The sequence below is a fragment of the Siniperca chuatsi genome, linkage group LG10 (assembly GCF_020085105.1).
Source record: "Siniperca chuatsi isolate FFG_IHB_CAS linkage group LG10, ASM2008510v1, whole genome shotgun sequence".
Classification (NCBI taxonomy): domain Eukaryota; kingdom Metazoa; phylum Chordata; class Actinopteri; order Centrarchiformes; family Sinipercidae; genus Siniperca; species Siniperca chuatsi.
In genome coordinates this window covers 23,524,959-23,541,904 of record NC_058051.1, presented here as the reverse complement: position 1 = coordinate 23,541,904, position 16,946 = coordinate 23,524,959, and the positions used below count along the sequence as shown (strand labels likewise).

Genomic DNA, 16,946 nt, shown 5'->3' with positions numbered 1-16,946 from the left:
CCATGTGCGCTGCTGTCATCTAATGGAAAAACTACACGTCCGGTGGTGGGCTACTGTGCGCTATTTTTTACAGCAGCTGAGCCCAGAGCACAGAGCTGCATGTGGCCTGCAGCAGTTACACACTTCTGTCGCAGGCCACTATGGGTTATAATGACGTGACATGACAGAAAACCCTGTTAATTTATACTGACCTTACCAATCAATTAACCTAATAGTTTCTTCCTTTGTACTAATAGTACAGCGTCCTTTTAAAATGTGGCTATGAGACTGTCATATTGAGTGGCATGCACAGACTGTGGAAAGGGCAAATTTCTACTAAAGGTCACCTTCAGAGTCTAAGATGTTAACATCTTCTTGGCCTTTACTGCTTTCTTACATTTCATTTCAGTTCCAAAAATCAAACCAATTCATAGCTCCTGAGATGGTTATGTAATGTTAAAGCTAAGACTAACAGCTGTAGGCTATTTTGTTAATTCATTTCATTCATTTAACAATACCAGCTATTTATGGTAGCAGGAATCAACTTTGGTTACATGGCGTCTTTCATATTTTTTCTTTTGTTACATTTTTGTCAAAATATGTCAAAAGGTTTGCTTTAGCATTTCCTAACAAAATGTGGTTTGAATGTGTAGTAAATGATACAATGTTTATTCAAAGTGCTATACAGTATTTTTCTACATTAAACTTTTGACTGATGCACAATATTTAAATATAGGCATTTCTCACAGAAGACAATCACAGTAGGAAAAGCACAGGTTTAAATAATAACATTAATGATGGCTGAATTCCCTTTAGCTGCTTTGGTTTCAGTGTCTAGACAGAAAAATAATGATTAAACAATTTTCAAATCAGGAATACAATGTTTTATTTGAGAAATGATTTTATTTTAAGCTCAGCAGCAGTCTAATAAATACAATACCACATCTTTTTCTTATCACAACTGGTACATTACATCCAAGCAACACAACCACTTCAATTCAAACAGCATGTATTAACATCATATCTAAACCTAACTTAAAATAAATACTGCTCATATTGTGGTGCCTTTAGTTTCTTCATTCTGTATGGAAGAGAGATGAAATGATTTAGCATCATTAAGTACGTTTTTTTTATTCCACCTATCCTTTGTTTTAAAGTGCAGGTGTGTTTCTCTCTCACCTCTGACGCTGAGGATGGTGGAGCATTCAGCCCGTCCGAGGGCGTTCTCTGCAGTGATGGTATACTCTCCCATGTCTTTGGGGCCTACATGGAGAATTAACATGGAGCAGACTCCACAGGTGTCGGAGATGTAATAGTTGGTATTAATGTTTAGGCTGATGTGATTTCGATACCACGTGACACGAGGTTTGGGATTTCCTTTCACTGCACAGCTCATATAGCATTCATAACCTTTGGGTGCAGTGTGAAGCTTTAAAGGTACAATGAAGGTTGGAGCACATCGCAAATCACAGTCCTTTCTGGTCGGTACGCTCACCACAAACTTTTCTACAAGAAAGGAGATAAAGTAAGATTATATTTTTCTTGAATGAAGTGACTATTTGGCCTTTGAGGTCGTTCGAGATGCACAAACACACCTTTCTTCTTCTCCATCCCCCAGGTTGGTGACTCTGAGGGTGCAGATATGCCAATGTCGTTTTTGGCATAGACCCGGAAATTATATTCCCTCCCGTGCATGATATTGCAGACTGTGAACTTGTTATTGAAGAGTCTTTCAGCGACTGTGGTCCATGTGCGTTTGGAGTCCAGTTTGGACACTGTGTAGTGGAGGCGGTCATCACGCTTTTCATCAGGAGAAGGCTCCCAGATCACTGTCACTGTGCCAGGCACGTTTTCCTCCAGTTCTACCGGTCCAGGAGGCTTTGGATCATCTGTAACCACAATCAGTTTTTACTGACTCATCCATTAACACATGTCTTTACATTGATGTAGCAAAATGAAAATATACATCTTAATTTTAGTTATACCTGTGACCCGGATCTCTGTACTGAATGTCTCCTGTCCTGCAAGATTTTTTACTATAATGGAGTAGATGCCAGAATCAGAGCGCTCAGAGGAGGGGATCAGCAGCTGGGATGAGCCATCAGAGTTACTGATTGTGACTCGTTTTGTCACTGGCACATTGTCCTTTAGCCACATAATATCTGGCCATGGGGAGGCCTGTAAAAAAGAACATTAGTCATAGCTTGAGTATTTCAGGCTTGAATATATTATGCCATGTATATCCTGTTTAGTTTAGGAAACCCTGGTTTTCCTCAGTATGTCACCAATAGTAAAGCTAAAGTATAAATCTCACCTCAAAGTTCACTGTGATCCTGACAGAGTTTCCTGCCCTCACCACCATGAAACTTTTCATCTTGTGGTTTGTGAACTTTGGCCTCACTAGAATAATGAACAAAAGCAATGAAAAGTGCTTTGGACAATATTTAACTTTAGGAAGTTCTTACATAGTGGAATAAGCTCATTCAAGACTCATTTTAAATAGTAAGAAATGAAAGGTCAGTGATAAAATGTTTCTGTAACCTGTAACACCATACTGATCATGTAGAGAAGCATTAAGAAAAGATAAATAACAAGAGCTATATGGGATTGTAAAGAAACAGAATAGATTTTGGAAAGTTAATTTTAAAGCCCAAACTTTTCCTCTTAAACTTTCTTCAAAATGTTAATGCATAGCTGCAACTAACCAGAAACATACTGTTTCTTAATTTTTTAACAAGAGTTTACATACCAGGTGAGGGCATTGCAAGGATATAGTTGGCCAGCTCCTCGGGAGCACTCTCTCCTCCATCATTAGTTGCAATCACTCTCACCCAGTACATGTCCATGGACTTAAGGCCTTTCACACTGAAGGTAGTCGTGATGATGGGGGTGGTATTACAGCGGGACCATTCAATGCACTCTGCCTGCCGGATCTCAACAAAATACCCCTTTGCTTCATCCTGTATCCCTGGTTTCTCCTTGGGTTTGGTCCAAGTCAGGACCAAGTGGGTGTAAGAAGTTTCTGTCACCTTCAGGCTTGTAACTTTACCAGGAGGCTCTGGGGTACACAAATTTAAAAGTCATGCAATATGAAATGCTTAGTATGTAGATTTAATCAGTATACAATATATGAGATGGATTATTCAAATTAAAATATATAAATTTTAACAATCAACAATCAATCAAATGTTATACATTATTAGGCAAATCTTTTTAATATGACATAACTTTAAGGCATGTACATGAATATATTTTCAGTAATCTATTGTTTATTGTTGAGTGTAGCATAGAAAACAGCTGCAACACTTACTCTTGGGATCCCGTGCAAATACAAACTCTGATGGGCTGCTGAATTCACCAGCTCCTGAGAGGTTTATGGCAGTAACTCTGAATTCATATTCCAAACCTGCCACAACATCTTTCACTGCATATTTCTTCTCTGGAAGTAATTTCAGAGAAACAACAACAACACATCAATGTTATGGTCTTCAATGCCATCACACTGACCTACAGTCAAATAAAAATGCAGACCTTTTATTAGCTCATCCATGGCATTGACAACGGTCCAGAGATTACTCCCGTTCTTGCGTTTCTCCAAAATATAGCCCAGGATACGCGAACCTCCTCGATTACTTGGTGAAGTCCAGGAAATGTTGATGCAGTCGTCACAGGCGCTTACCACCTTTGGAGGTCCTGGAGGGCCAGGAAAAGCTGAAGCAGAAACAAAATAAATCGTGCTGGTAAAGGTTGTAGTTTGAGACTCTTCTTAGTTCAGTGGCAATGCAAAAGTTATGAATAAGAATCTTCTACAATCAAAGAATTTAGTTATAGTCTGGTCATGTTACAAATGAAGCAAACTACTTTGACATCAGAGATCTGTGCTGTGTTTGTGTTGATTTACACTCTAAAGGCAAATACTTTGCTTTTAGAAAAGTGCAGTATACATGTAAGCCTTATTATTCTTATTCTTGTTATTATCATTCACATAAGCCCTGTGCTGAAATGATCAGCCTCTTAATTGATTAGTCAGCGACAGAAAATTAATTTACAAAAAAAATGAAAATTGATTAATTAAGTCATTTATTAAGCAAAATGCAAAACAGGTTTTTCAAGTGTAAGAATTTATCAATAATGCTAATAATCGTTATTTACAGCCTTATGTGAGTCATAGGTAGATAGAGAGACAGACATACTGACATGAGTGGTATATACTTGTGTCATTCCTCACAAGTTCTTTGATGCCAGATACTTAAGAACGGAGTATAAACCAGTAGCAGTCAGGGTAGTCTAATGGATAGTAATGACACTGAATCAGCTGATGATCAAATAGGTCTTTTTCACGCAACACATTTGGACATGTCACAGTAAGGAATGCACAGGTGTAATTAACAAAATTAATGATGGCTGAACTCCATTTAGGGTCCTGGTGACTCACTGACATGTCTTATTGGGACACTTGAATAGAATGGAGCCATTGTTAATGTTATTAGTAACACCTGTGCTTTTCCTATTATGACAAGTCAAATGCCTGCTATGAAAAAGAGTGACGCCAAGATCGAAAAGTGGCTGATGGGATGCCTTTAGTGGTTCAGCGGCATATGCCGGTCCCTACAGTGGTATGCCGCTCGTGTTCCACCGGCATATACCGTTTCCTAACGGCAGGTGTCACTTGAAAGTGGTTGGCCACTGTCAGACAGTCACACCAAATCAAATCAAAGCAAGTTCTGCCATAAATGTATATTTTTTCTGTCTGTTTATAGTGAATAATGTATAATGTTCACCTGCCGCTGAACCACTAGTGGCATGTGTTAAAATTTCTTGTGTCTATTAAGTAGTGATGTGTCGGTCGTGAATGAGCCGGCTCCTTTAAATGAACATGGGAGCTGGCTCCCTATATAAAATAAATTACATTGAAATGTACTGTATAGAATTTGTGTAATTAGTTATTAAAGATGGTATTTTTTTTAGTAGGGTGTTATTTTTGTAACAACTATAGTTATTCTTAACATTTCCCACTTTGTTAACCATTAAAATGACAGAACATTTCAATGTGTTGCAGATTAAGAATGTTGCATATTTATTTCTTGCAACAAATAAGAATGTAATTTAGGCACTGACCAGCAGAAGTGATGAAGGAGCCGAAAGAGCCGGCTCTCGGAAAGGAACGGAGCCATGAGATCCGGTTCCCTTCAAAGAGCCGTAAATCCCATCACTACTATTAAGATTATACAACCTATGTGACTCTTGAGGCCAAACTTTCACAGCTTCAGCAAATGGCACTACCTTTTCCATTTGGATTCAGTTATGTCAGCCATATGTTCACCAATCTCTGCAGATATTCGTTCTGATATTTTGTTTTTCTTGCTACACACGCCATGAATTGGCATAAGCCACAACTGCATTTTGCAACAAAGTGGAACCACGCCCACCTGATACAGGCGCTCTGTCGCGTTACCGGGCGGGCTTTGGAGCCAGCCAGAATCACGTGGGAAATGACTCAAAAATCTTCTTACATGTCGATATATCCGTCTTTGAGAATTCCGAAAAGCGCCTTTAAAACAGTGGTAAGTGTGGGGTGTTTTTAAACTTTGGTGCAACAAAAATGGATGCTTAGCTAGCTGTGTAGCATAAATAATTAACTTTTAATGCTTTTTACATGAAAGTCACAAAGTAGCTGAATTGAGTTGAAGTTGAATTTTTTTTACTAACATTACCCAATTCTCTCTCTTTATCTCCAGTTTGTTAGCATGGGTTTTATGTTGAGGTCTGTGGTAGTAACTACAAAAACAAACACTGTATGTTTTATGTAATGTTAGCTTACAATTTTAGCATATTAATGTTTGGTATCTTTAGTAACTTATTAACTTATTAGGACAGAGGTTATTGTATGCTTTAAGTTACAGATTGGAAAGCCCTATGAGGCAAATTTGTGATTTGTGATATTGGGCTAAGTAAATAACATTGACTTGACTTGACTATACTAGAATATTAGTACATATCGACACTAATACACCTGCTAAGAAATGTAAGCACATTGGGTTGATAGGGACAGTTTAGGACACTTGGAAAACTTGCTATCATTAGCAGTTATGCTAGCCACATTAATACATGGCTTACCACATACATTACTGTACAAAAATATGTATATAGCTAACAGTTCAATTCTACAGACTCAGATCAATTGATGTGATTTCTTTGCTGTGGTCATAATTGATCCCTTTGGTTCACTTGTGACAAGTAGCTAGCTACCTAATCAAATAGTTTAATGAGAAAAAAAAAACTAAAGAAGTTGAGTTTTCTGCTTTCTGAAACTTAATGTTTCTGTTTTCCAACAGTAAAAGCTTGTGAAGAATAACTGGATTGTGGCTTTGGAGAGAACTTTTCTGTGGAGGTGAGACTGATGGGCTAAATGGAGAATTTATACAACACACTGACTCCATGAAGGAAAACTGATTGCGGATGGAGTCAATCAGTAAGTGCAAGTAATTATTTTTTGCATTTTGCTTGTGTTATGTTGTTTTGTTTGTGTTGTCGGCCACTGTACCGTACAGGTCCTGTGCTTGTTGTGACCTTGTGCCTTTTCTGCTTGCTTTTTATTAGTTGGCTGTTGTGCCATTACAAGACTTAAATATGTGAGACTTTCTGTCTGTGACAGATTCACAGATGAACAAAGTGGACTTTTTTTGAGATTGGGGAAAGGAAAATAAGATGTCACCTTTCGAGTGTAATTTTATGTCAGTTGGCCTGAGGTTTTGACTTGCAAGGTTTTCTAACCAGTACTAAGGACAATGGTATTGTCTTTCATTATTTAGCCCAAAGGTTGCAGTCTTTGCTGCGTTCTTGGACAATGAAAATACCTGTAGTGTATGCTTATTGCTTTGCCGTGTGACTTGTCATTGGCAGGTTCCATCATTATCAGTTTTGTGTTTTAGATTCATTGGTAGTTAAAAAATATTCTCAGTGGTTTCTTTATTATCATGTTGTGTCATGAGAAACTGTATAGGTTAAACAATAAAGTGTGCATCTCAATGACTCAGTGGTTGGCTCCATCCACTCCCAGCAGGATCGTCCCAGTTTTTAACCTGCCAGCTGGCCTTTATGTGTGGTGTTACAAGTTCTCCTCTTGTTTGGATGGGTGCTCAAGCCAAAGACATGCAGGTTAGGTGAGTTTAAAACAGGTGTGAATGTATTTGTCTGTGCCTGTGATTGAGTTGTGACCTGTCTAGGCTGTAGAGTACCTCTCGAGTCGACCCCTAAACTCGACTTGACTTAATAAGCGGGCATAGGTAATGGTTGGACAATACGTAGTGCCAACAGAAGAATACACCACGAATAGGTGTAGGAGGACTTTGTCATTTGAAAATAAAAGTGTTCAGTTATGCTTAAGTGATATTAAACAAAAAGTGAAAGCTCAGTAGTTGCAGTTTATCCTCTATTACGTCACTGGGATTATAGATTAGGAGGTGGGACAAGCTGATCTGACTGATGTCACACAAGTTCCAGTTTGGCTCACCTAGTGTGCCGGCTTGCATTTCGTCAGTCTCCATCACTTCACTTGTACCCTCTGAAGTCACTGCCCAGATACGGTAACAATATTTACGCCCATGGTCTATGTTTGTATCGCGGTAGCTGGGCAAACCTGGGATTTCCCCTATTTTCTTCCAGGTGTTTCGGCCCACCTGCTGTCGCTCTATTATGTAGTTAATCACAGGGGAGCCACCATCATCCTTTGGAGGCCTCCACCTAAATTCAATACATGTAGCTGAGCTCTCTGTTACCTCTGCAGGACCCAGGGGTGAAGTGGGTTTGTCTGAAACATAAAAAAATGTTATTTAAAGTTTGAAAACCCTTCCTAACGTCTTTATTTGTGAGAGAGCGAATACCGCATTTATACAAGGGAAACTGTATTTCCACTGAGAGATAATCACAGTAAAATTTGACAGTTGTGATGCTGGCAGCGATGGCAGATGTAGCAGAGGTTTGAACATAATACCTTTTGTCAAACTCTGAAATGTATTTCCAAAACACATCTTTAACCTGTCACGTTATTACAAACTGGGATTCTAGAATAATGATTTTTTTTAGTCAGTAGTATGGTAGTTTGAGAGCTGCATTTGCAAAATAAGTACCTAAATCTGTCTAGGCACAGATGGGCTCAGTGACATATTGCACCCTTTTCACCTGTCTGAAAAGACTGGCCTGATTTTTTTTTACTATTATGTGGATGAGCTTTAAAGATCTTAAAAGAGCAAAGTGCTTCTTAGCACAGATTGCTGCACAAATCACATCCATTGGCATCTACAAAGAATTGAATTTTCTTGAAGGAGTAGGATGTTAATGATTTCCTTTGAAATGGTCTGACATTTTTATTGTTGTTATATGTAGAGCATAAGAAAGAAATCTGTGGGTGATAAGAGATTTTCCCGTGTTGAATTTCTGCATTGTCCTTCATTCACTCACCAAGCACAATAAGCTGTGAAATTGCCTCAATGAAGCCGTGTTCGTTCTTGAGCTTGATCTTGATCTCTCCCGTGTCCTTCCTCTGGCACCTGCTCAGGAGCAAGCGGCTGTGACTTGCAGATTTCTCTATCTTTGTATTATTGTCATCTTGGAGCTCCTCTCCCTCTTTGTACCACTGAATCTTTATGGGTTCATGGCCAACAAAATGCAGTTTGAAGATGGCGTTGTGCCCCACTTTAACTGTCACAGGCTCAGTGAACGCACTGAGGTTTTCAGGGTCAAACCTTGGTGGATCTAAAAAAGGGGCCAGTTAGGGTCATTTCAATGTTTATATGGTATGTAGCCGTGATCTGATTCTGACCTTTGGCTGTAAATATAATATGTTTTCCCCCTTTTCCAGTTATACTGCACAATATCAAAAATTATTAAAGTTATCATGACAAACTCTCAAACCTTTGATGTTGATCAATGCCTCTGTTTTACGGCCGTCTGCCTCAAAACGGTACTTCCCAGAGTGCTCTTCCTTGCACCGGATTATGACTAATTTATGGATTGCACCATCTTTAGTGAGAGTGAAATTGTCATCTGGCGATATCTGATAGGAAAAAGGGCAGAGATGAAAATAAACAAATTGAGCAACAACAATTGTGAGTTAATTAGTTATTCAAATCAGCAACTCTGCATGGCCCAAAGGGCTTTGTGTCAAGCTGTGTTATGTCCCAATTAGGGACACCTCAAACATCTGCCAAATGTTTGAGGTGCATCATAGATGAACATATAACGTATGAAACCTGTGGTAATTTCAGTGGATAACAGATTCCCAATCAAGAAAGTGATAATGCACTTTCTTATATAATTTGTTGGGGTATTTGTCTTTATTACCGAGTGCACAGTAGAAGGATGGACTGGAAACATGATGATGATGTCGTCACCAAAACTGCCCAGTAAATTAGCTGTCAGTCCTTATGATTTAATGCTTACACGTCTTGGTTTGTTTGTAAATATTCAGTGTGAACATGAACCGCACCGTAACTAAAAGGCAGCAATGTATAATTTCTTTCCTGGACCAAATTAACCAAACTACAGGTGTGAAAATGACCTCTTACCCCTTGGTCACCATAATGCGCTTTTTTGACAGACACCGACACGGTACCCAAGAAAATGATGAGTTTGACCTTTATGACTAACCTTTTTGCCATCTCTGAACCAGGCTCCCTCACAGTCTTCACTGCTGAGCTTACATGATAACTCAGCAGTCTCATTGATGATAGCACTGACGTCAGACAAACCACATACGAACTGAACTCCTGGATCTAACGTAAACAACAGTGAACCGTTAGGTACTATGACTTTTTGACTTGTATCCAAAAGCAAACCTGTTTCACAATGATAGGAAGAATAGCTAATGTTTGAACATTTCATTTAGTTGTTTTTTTCTTAAATTGTTCGTAATTCTTATTTTTATGTATTTATTTTTTACTTTTTCAGATAGTTGTCAGTCTCTGCAGGGAGTTTTTTTTTTTTTACACATGCTACAATATTTTCAAGACACACTTTTCTTATTTAATGTGCATTTTTTGTTAACAGAAAATTTATTCTCTCTCTAGCCAAATACAGATCTGTCAGGAACACTCATTTTATATAGGGAGGCCCCCCTGCTGTGTCAAAATAGCAAATCAATATGAAACACAGAGCAACTTAATAAACAACATGCAGGGATAATTGTGAATAAATGGGTATCAGAATCAGAAATACTTTATTGATCCCCAAGGGGAAACTCTTTTGCTACAGCAGCTCACTATCACGTCAATGCACACAGGAATAGAAGTGACATTTAACTGTAAAAGAGTACCATTATCAGTCGCAGAGGAATTGATTGCAGTGGAGGTGATATTGTTTTATGACTTTTCACTAAATGTAATTATGTTTGCGTCATGTTGCGTTGCTCCAAACCTGATATTTTGAATTTTCATGATAACAATGTTGCAACTTACAAGCTCCCAAGTCATAATAAATACATAATGTCATATAAATACATACAGACTTAATGCATATAAAGTTAAGGGTTGTCTATTAACACTAATACTATGTTAAAAATTGTAATAATCAGAAGTTATACACAGTATAACCAACAGTTATAGTAAGTGACTTAAAGTTACATGAGTTGCATTGACATGAGTTTACCAGGAAGTGCAACACAGCAGCTGTGTTTTCTAGTCTTGCGTAAAGTAGTACTGAAAAGATTAGTGAATTAATTGATTATTTAATTATTGGATCAACAGACACAGATGCATCCAGCTGGAGCCTCTTCCTGTGATTCAGTCATGTCACTGTTTAGGTTACTTACCAATCACCATATCTTCTATCAGCGGGCCTTGTCTTTTACGCCTTGAATGTGTGCCAGAGCCAGTTGCAGCTTTAGTCTCGTCACAATGATTGTGGTCTTTAGGACCTGCACTTTCACCTTTTTTAAAAAAAAGAAAAAAATCAAAATATTCTATCCTGACCTTTACACACACAGTAATTGAAATGTGTTTCAAAATTAAAAAAAAAAATATGTTTACAATAATAGTTATACAGTATGTGTGGCTAAATAAACTAAATTTAAGTCACTTAGCAAACACATTACACATGCATACTTGAAAACTGACAGAAAACCATGCCAATAAAGCCAGAGCAACTATTTCTGCCTCTACGCAACAAGAATATACAAGTTTATGACTCATAAAAGAACAAGCTGTGGAAGAATATGAACTGCTTCAGGGAGCAAAAAATCCAAAAAAGTTATTTCCTGGTCATTAACCCATACTACACCTCCATGCAGTAATGCACCATTTATGGTCTCTTACCATTCACTGCTTTCTGTGGCTGTTGGCTTTGCTTTGAACAACTTGAATTCTTGACCTGGCCGGTAGAATCCTCATTCTTATCACTGTCACTTCCTTCATTGTCCCTTGCAAGTTCATTTGGATCTGTGTTAGAGCCACAGACACTCAACTTTACACAGTGGGTTTTCAATTAATTCAGAACACTATTGCATTGCTGTTTTATTTGATAAAATAAATGTCCCCATAAATGCTTTCCACTAGAAACAGAAGCAGAGCGACAAGAACTAGAGACATCTCACTGAGTTGTCACCAGACCAAAGACAAGAACTACAGCATCGTGTACAGCTTTGGCAGCTGTTTTCATATCATCATGCTACTTCACAAGTTCATTATTAAAACAAAGCACAATTCCTCCAACAGTGAGTTGAATTTTGCTAATATTTAAAACTACATTACACTAATTAAAGAGAATTTAGCGCACTAGGCAATGTTCCAGATGCTCACTCAGTTTCTTCTGTCATTACTTTACTATACGGCATATCTGATACAAGTAATCTTGGGGGGTAACTGTAGTACATTTCCTCCATGCAGCCAATATGTTCCCTCTTGTTTCTTACCAGATGTATGCTGTTTCCCCTGGACCTTCCTTGTGTGCCTTGGGCATCTGACAGACCCGGTAGAGTCTTTATTTCCATCAGAGTCAGTCACTTCATTTTGACTTGTGGCAAATATTGGAATCTGGTTTAACTCTGCATCAACATTTGTGCCACTGGATTCTGCACAGACACAACACATAATCAAAAGAATATATGGATGTTAACTGAGCAAAAACACGTTTTGAAACATGTTGTCAATCACAAAGAAATGGAGCATTTACATAAATACTGATATTAAGAGCAGTACATTTTCTGTGATGTTGTCTAACCAATTTCTGTATGTTCTGTCTCTTGACCATGTTTTATGTGACTTGAATTATTGGCAGATCCAGTGAAGTCATCATTCTCTTCAGAATTTCTTCCTTCATTTGTATCTGTGGTATGTCAATTATAATAAAGTAGTTCAGCTTTAACCTCTCAGAGTGATGTTGATTAGGTTTGTTGTGTGGAACCTCTCTGGTTGACACCACTTCAATTAATAATATAGTCATGTTTATGTTACCTGGTCGGTAATTTAAATTTACAGCTGTAATTGAACTATTATGGATTACAACTTTTAAAGGCATCACAACTAGCCATAACAGGAACAACAAATGGATGTACCATTTTTCTAATCTTTGGTGCACAGAAAAGTAAGCCCAACAGGATTAGATGCTGAATTAGGTGGTAAACAGCTGATCATTTATCATCAAGATTCATAATAAATTTTGACGAATCAGTCAAAGACTGTCTCCATGTTGTTCTCACTCAGCTGCTTACATTTAGAAAGCATTATGCAAAATCAGTACACCATCTATTACAGTGCAACTCAGACACAACTTGTCTTTTGTATGTTTTTATCAATATGCATTTTTACCTTTTGTCAAAATATCAACATTAACTGTAGTGTTTTCTTCCGGTCACATCTCCTTTGATGTTCAACAGCAAATATAGTGCTAAGAAAGCCTAGTAAGTGGCCCTATAATATTTGACAGTAAGAAAAAAGGGCTCTTCTCAGTATGTCACTCTTAACCCGAGCACTAAAGGGCAAAGACTATCTTATAGCTGACATCCAGTCATGATAAAAGTTCACAAGTTCATTATTAAAACAAAGCGCTATTTCTCTATTAGTGGTAGGAGTTTTACGAACATTTAAAACTAGACTATATTACACCAATTAAAGAGAAAATAGCGCTGTTGATCTTGAAGGGTAACTGTGGTACATTTCCTCCATGCAGCCAATATGTTCCCTCTTGTTTCTTACCAGATGTATGCTGTTTCCCCTGGACCTTCCTTGTGTGCCTTGGGCATCTGACAGACCCGGTAGAGTCTTTATTTCCATCAGAGTCAGTCACTTCATTTTGACTTGTGGCAAATATTGGAATCTGGTTTAACTCTGCATCAACATTTGTGCCGCTGGATTCTGCACAGACACAACACACAATCAAAAGAATATATAATGTTTAGAAAAAGTGGATGTTAACTGAGCAAAAACACATTTTGAAACATGTTGTCAATCACAAAGAAATGGAGCATTTACATAAATATGGATATTAAGAGCAGTACATTTTCTGTCATGTTGTCTTACCAATTTCTGTATGTTTTGTTTCTCGACCATGTTTTATGTGTCTTGAATTATTGGCAGATCCAGTGAAGTCGTCATTCTCTTCAGAATTTCCTCCTTCATTTGTATCTGTGGTATGTCAATTATAATAAAGTAGTTAAACCACTGTCTTTCTCTTTTGAAATAACAAAACATAAACACACATCATAAACACAAATTTTAACCACCACTGACTACTCACTTCAGTGCTGACGTGAAAATGCATTGTTAGGCATAGAGCGACTTTACCTGTTACCTTGTCAAAATCCGCTTGACCAGATCTGTTGTGTTTCTTGTTATTGGGGTCATTTCCTACAAGTGGCACTTCTTTTGTTACACACCCTGAAACATCTAATTTTGGTACTGTGCCATCTCCTCTTGCGTTTTTGCTCTTTGCTTTTCCTTTGCTCCCTGTTGGCTCAGACAGGGTACTGGCTTTTGCAGCAGGAGGCTTGTCCTTTACTGCTCCGCTGTTTTTACCTGGTCCAGTGACTGCATTTATTTCACCATCTAGTCGTTCATCATGTTTTGATTTTACGGCTGCCAAAATCTTCTCCATCTCCTCTCGGATTTTTATTTGTTGCTCTTTGGCAACTTTCTCAAGGTCGGTCCGTGCTCCACCAGCTAAGGTAGTTTTACGAGCTATCTTCTTACCAGCAGATGCACGGTCACTCTCAGCTTCGAGGATATGAAATACAACATACATGACATGTAACTCACATTTATTTGTGAATATCATCACTCTTAATAATGGCAATTATTAGGATCACTTCCTCACACATTGACAAATTGATTATTTGTGCATTATACTGTAAGGTGTTACCTTCCACAACCAGCCATGCACTGCAGGATGTAATGCCAGCCACAGCTGAATAAATGCCTTTGTCCAGCTGCTTGCAGTCATTGATCAGCAGCCTATGGATCAGTTTGTGGTTGGACACGGTTATGCTGTATTTCTCTCCATCCTCCAGGATGCTGCCCTTGCCCATCCATGTGATCCTGGGTAGTGGGTGTGTCAGGACACACTCAAAGAGGGCATCCTCTCTTTCTTGAGCTTTAACCTCCTGAATTTTGATAACAAAGTCCACATTGGAAACTGTAAAAGCAACACAAAGATGTCAGTGAACCTAGCCATTACACAAAGCTATTACAATTAATAGGAGAGATGTATAGACCCACACAGTGTGTGTCTTTGTGTGTGAGGTGTATCACCTCTGAACCAGAAGAATCTACACATTCATAAAAACTAAAACCAACCATGGTCACCTTTCATTTACCTTTCAAGTCATTTAGCTAGAACACTAAGTGACATCATTAGAGATTAAGTGAGACAATGAATTACTGTACTTTCTTCTTTTTCGCTGTTTGTGAGACAGCAGTGTATTTTTAACAATAATGACCTGCCCTGAAAACAGTAATCTCGCCATTATGAAATGAACCTTGAAGGAACTGCTAAAATTAGTATTGTCAGAGATTGGATACACACACGGACAACAGGATTATTATTATTATTATTATTATTAGTATTTTTTTTAAACTTTCAATCCCAACCACTGTTCTTTCTTGAACCTACGTTTAAACTCTGTAAAGAGGAGGTTGACCTCTTCATCCACCTGATGGAGCCCTGTGTCCTTTTGCATCAGGCCCTTGGTACTAGAATCCTTCGTTCTCCCAGCACTCTTAAGGCTGTGTTTCTCTGTTGCATCTTCATCAGAGGGAATCACACCATCCTACCAAGTACACAGAGGAGTTACAGACAAAATAAAGCTTTCATATTCTGACTATTGAAAAAATGATTTCAGTATGCTGTATATCGTGCATGTTTTTAAAACATCAAAGGATAGCTCTGAACACACGTACCATATTTTCCAGTTATTATTTTGAAATACACAATGGCTCGGTCCGAAAACACCCCCTCGTTCACTAACTCATATAGTAAGCAGTAAATTGAGATTTCAGACACTTATTTATTATCGTCATTTTGCGTCATCACTGCCAGGTGAAGTCCCATCTATAAAACTTGGCACATTGCAGTGTGGCATTGTTGGCATAAATCATCATGTTTTTTGCTTCACTGTGGGAATTTTTGGGGGCACTATATAGTGCATAACACTATACTCCAATAAAATGGTGGAGGGTAAACAACATAATGCACTATATAGTAAATATGGAGTGATTATGGACATAGTCAATATAATAAAAAGAACTCAACAGCTAAAGAGATCTTAATCTGTCTCACTTTAAGCTCAATTTCCAGCTCTAATGAAGCACAGCCATCTTTTTTTTAAACATAATTATACCTGTTTTCTATTAATAAGAGGTGGAAACAGCTGATTGAGATGGGAGTCAAAGAGTCCTTGGGAGTGAGAGAGGAAGAATTAATGAAATGAAATGAGCAGTGAAAATGGGTGATCATTTTTCACAAGTAAATATTTCAGATGCAGTTATTCTGCTAATTTTAACTGATACCCTGATTTGAACTATTAAGTTATCACAACACACAGTGATATGCCAAGTTTGATGAATATTCAGAATGAACATGACTTTAATCAGTGCCAGATATCTTCAGTGAAATGACAAATCCATCATAGCTTGTTAAGAACTAAACTGATGCTTTAGCTGGAGAAGATGCATCTACTTTGAGAGCTGACAATTTTCATACCTTACACTTATTTTGCACTCTCTCCTTCTTCTTCTCTTCCAGTTTCTTGAGAATCAAATGTAAGTCTGCAATACCAAACTCAGTACAGATGCGCTCGTAATCTTTCCTGTCAGCATTCAGCATCGCGTCCCAGAATCTTTCGTCAGTTTCCCCATCTGCTTGTTTTGTCTGGTTTTCCTCTACTTTACTAAAGGTATTGGGCAAATATTGAGAAATGTTTATGGCCAGACAAGAATCAATGCTAAAATTCACACATATATGCAGAAATATCTGGTTAGGTATTTTAATATCTTACTATCATAACATCTGTTTTCTTACCTTTTCCGCAGCAATTTTCTGAAATCTGATGGATTTGTCAAAGCTGAAAGCAGCAAATTCAGTTCAAGTTTGTTAATGTCTTTTACATTTATACTGTAGATTTGAAGTCTGATAAAGCTACAGGGGAACTACACATTGGTATGAGTCGCTTGTGATGAAGTTTCAATAATTACAAAGAACTTGCAGTTAAATGAGAAGAAATGTTGAAGGAAATTACAATGCCAGTTACAGACTTTACAATTCCCTGACATGCACAATCAAAACAAATATTCATAATCATGTTTAGAACTGTATTTCATGAACAACTCTTACCCTCAGTCACATTTAATATTGCTGTGCAGACAGCTTTGCCATATTCGTTCACAGCATAGCATTTGTATGTATCTGTTTCTGCAGCAGACACTTTGCGAATCTAGAAATACAAATAACATGCCACATGGCAAGTTATCAGATGCACAGAT

The 16,946-nt window shown here is 37.9% G+C and overlaps 1 protein-coding gene and 1 long non-coding RNA gene across 3 annotated transcripts; one reads left to right on the top strand and one right to left on the bottom strand.

Moving 5' to 3' along the window:
- Positions 1–753: 753 nt before the first annotated feature.
- LOC122882694 (immunoglobulin-like and fibronectin type III domain-containing protein 1) lies at positions 754–16,866 on the bottom strand. The gene is made up of 22 exons (XM_044210364.1): positions 16,798–16,866; positions 16,486–16,528; positions 16,168–16,354; positions 15,079–15,235; positions 14,329–14,601; positions 13,755–14,183; positions 13,491–13,595; positions 13,167–13,325; positions 11,885–12,043; positions 11,289–11,411; positions 10,787–10,903; positions 9,628–9,752; positions 8,893–9,034; positions 8,440–8,733; positions 3,511–3,690; positions 3,290–3,418; positions 2,729–3,037; positions 2,294–2,379; positions 1,965–2,157; positions 1,575–1,868; positions 1,159–1,485; positions 754–1,060 (listed from the first exon to the last, which is right to left on the bottom strand). Exons 3-22 carry the CDS (start codon positions 16,288–16,290, stop codon positions 1,056–1,058), a joined length of 3,729 nt encoding a protein of 1,242 aa, XP_044066299.1. The 5' UTR covers positions 16,291–16,354; positions 16,486–16,528; positions 16,798–16,866; the 3' UTR covers positions 754–1,055.
- Positions 5,157–13,743, top strand: LOC122882701. Of its 2 annotated transcripts, XR_006379443.1 has the most exons (6): positions 5,157–5,543; positions 6,315–6,451; positions 11,888–11,943; positions 12,250–12,302; positions 13,170–13,225; positions 13,548–13,743. It is a non-coding gene; the product is annotated as an uncharacterized LOC122882701 (long non-coding RNA). The 2 variants fall into 2 exon arrangements; XR_006379442.1 differs by lacking the exon at positions 13,548–13,743 and having other exon boundaries at positions 5,161–5,543; positions 13,170–13,464.
- Positions 16,867–16,946: the final 80 nt, after the last annotated feature.

Excerpts from the sequence above, each read along its gene's own strand:
- LOC122882694 (XM_044210364.1), bottom strand. The coding sequence starts at position 16,290 with ATGCTGAATGCTGACAGGAAAGATTACGAGCGCATCTGTACTGAGTTT. Across the intron at positions 11,412-11,884 it reads GGGGAAACAGCATACATCTG|ATCCAAATGAACTTGCAAGG; the intron begins GTAAGAAACAAG and ends GCTCTAACACAG. Across the intron at positions 1,486-1,574 it reads GGGGATGGAGAAGAAGAAAG|AAAAGTTTGTGGTGAGCGTA; the intron begins GTGTGTTTGTGC and ends CCTTTCTTGTAG.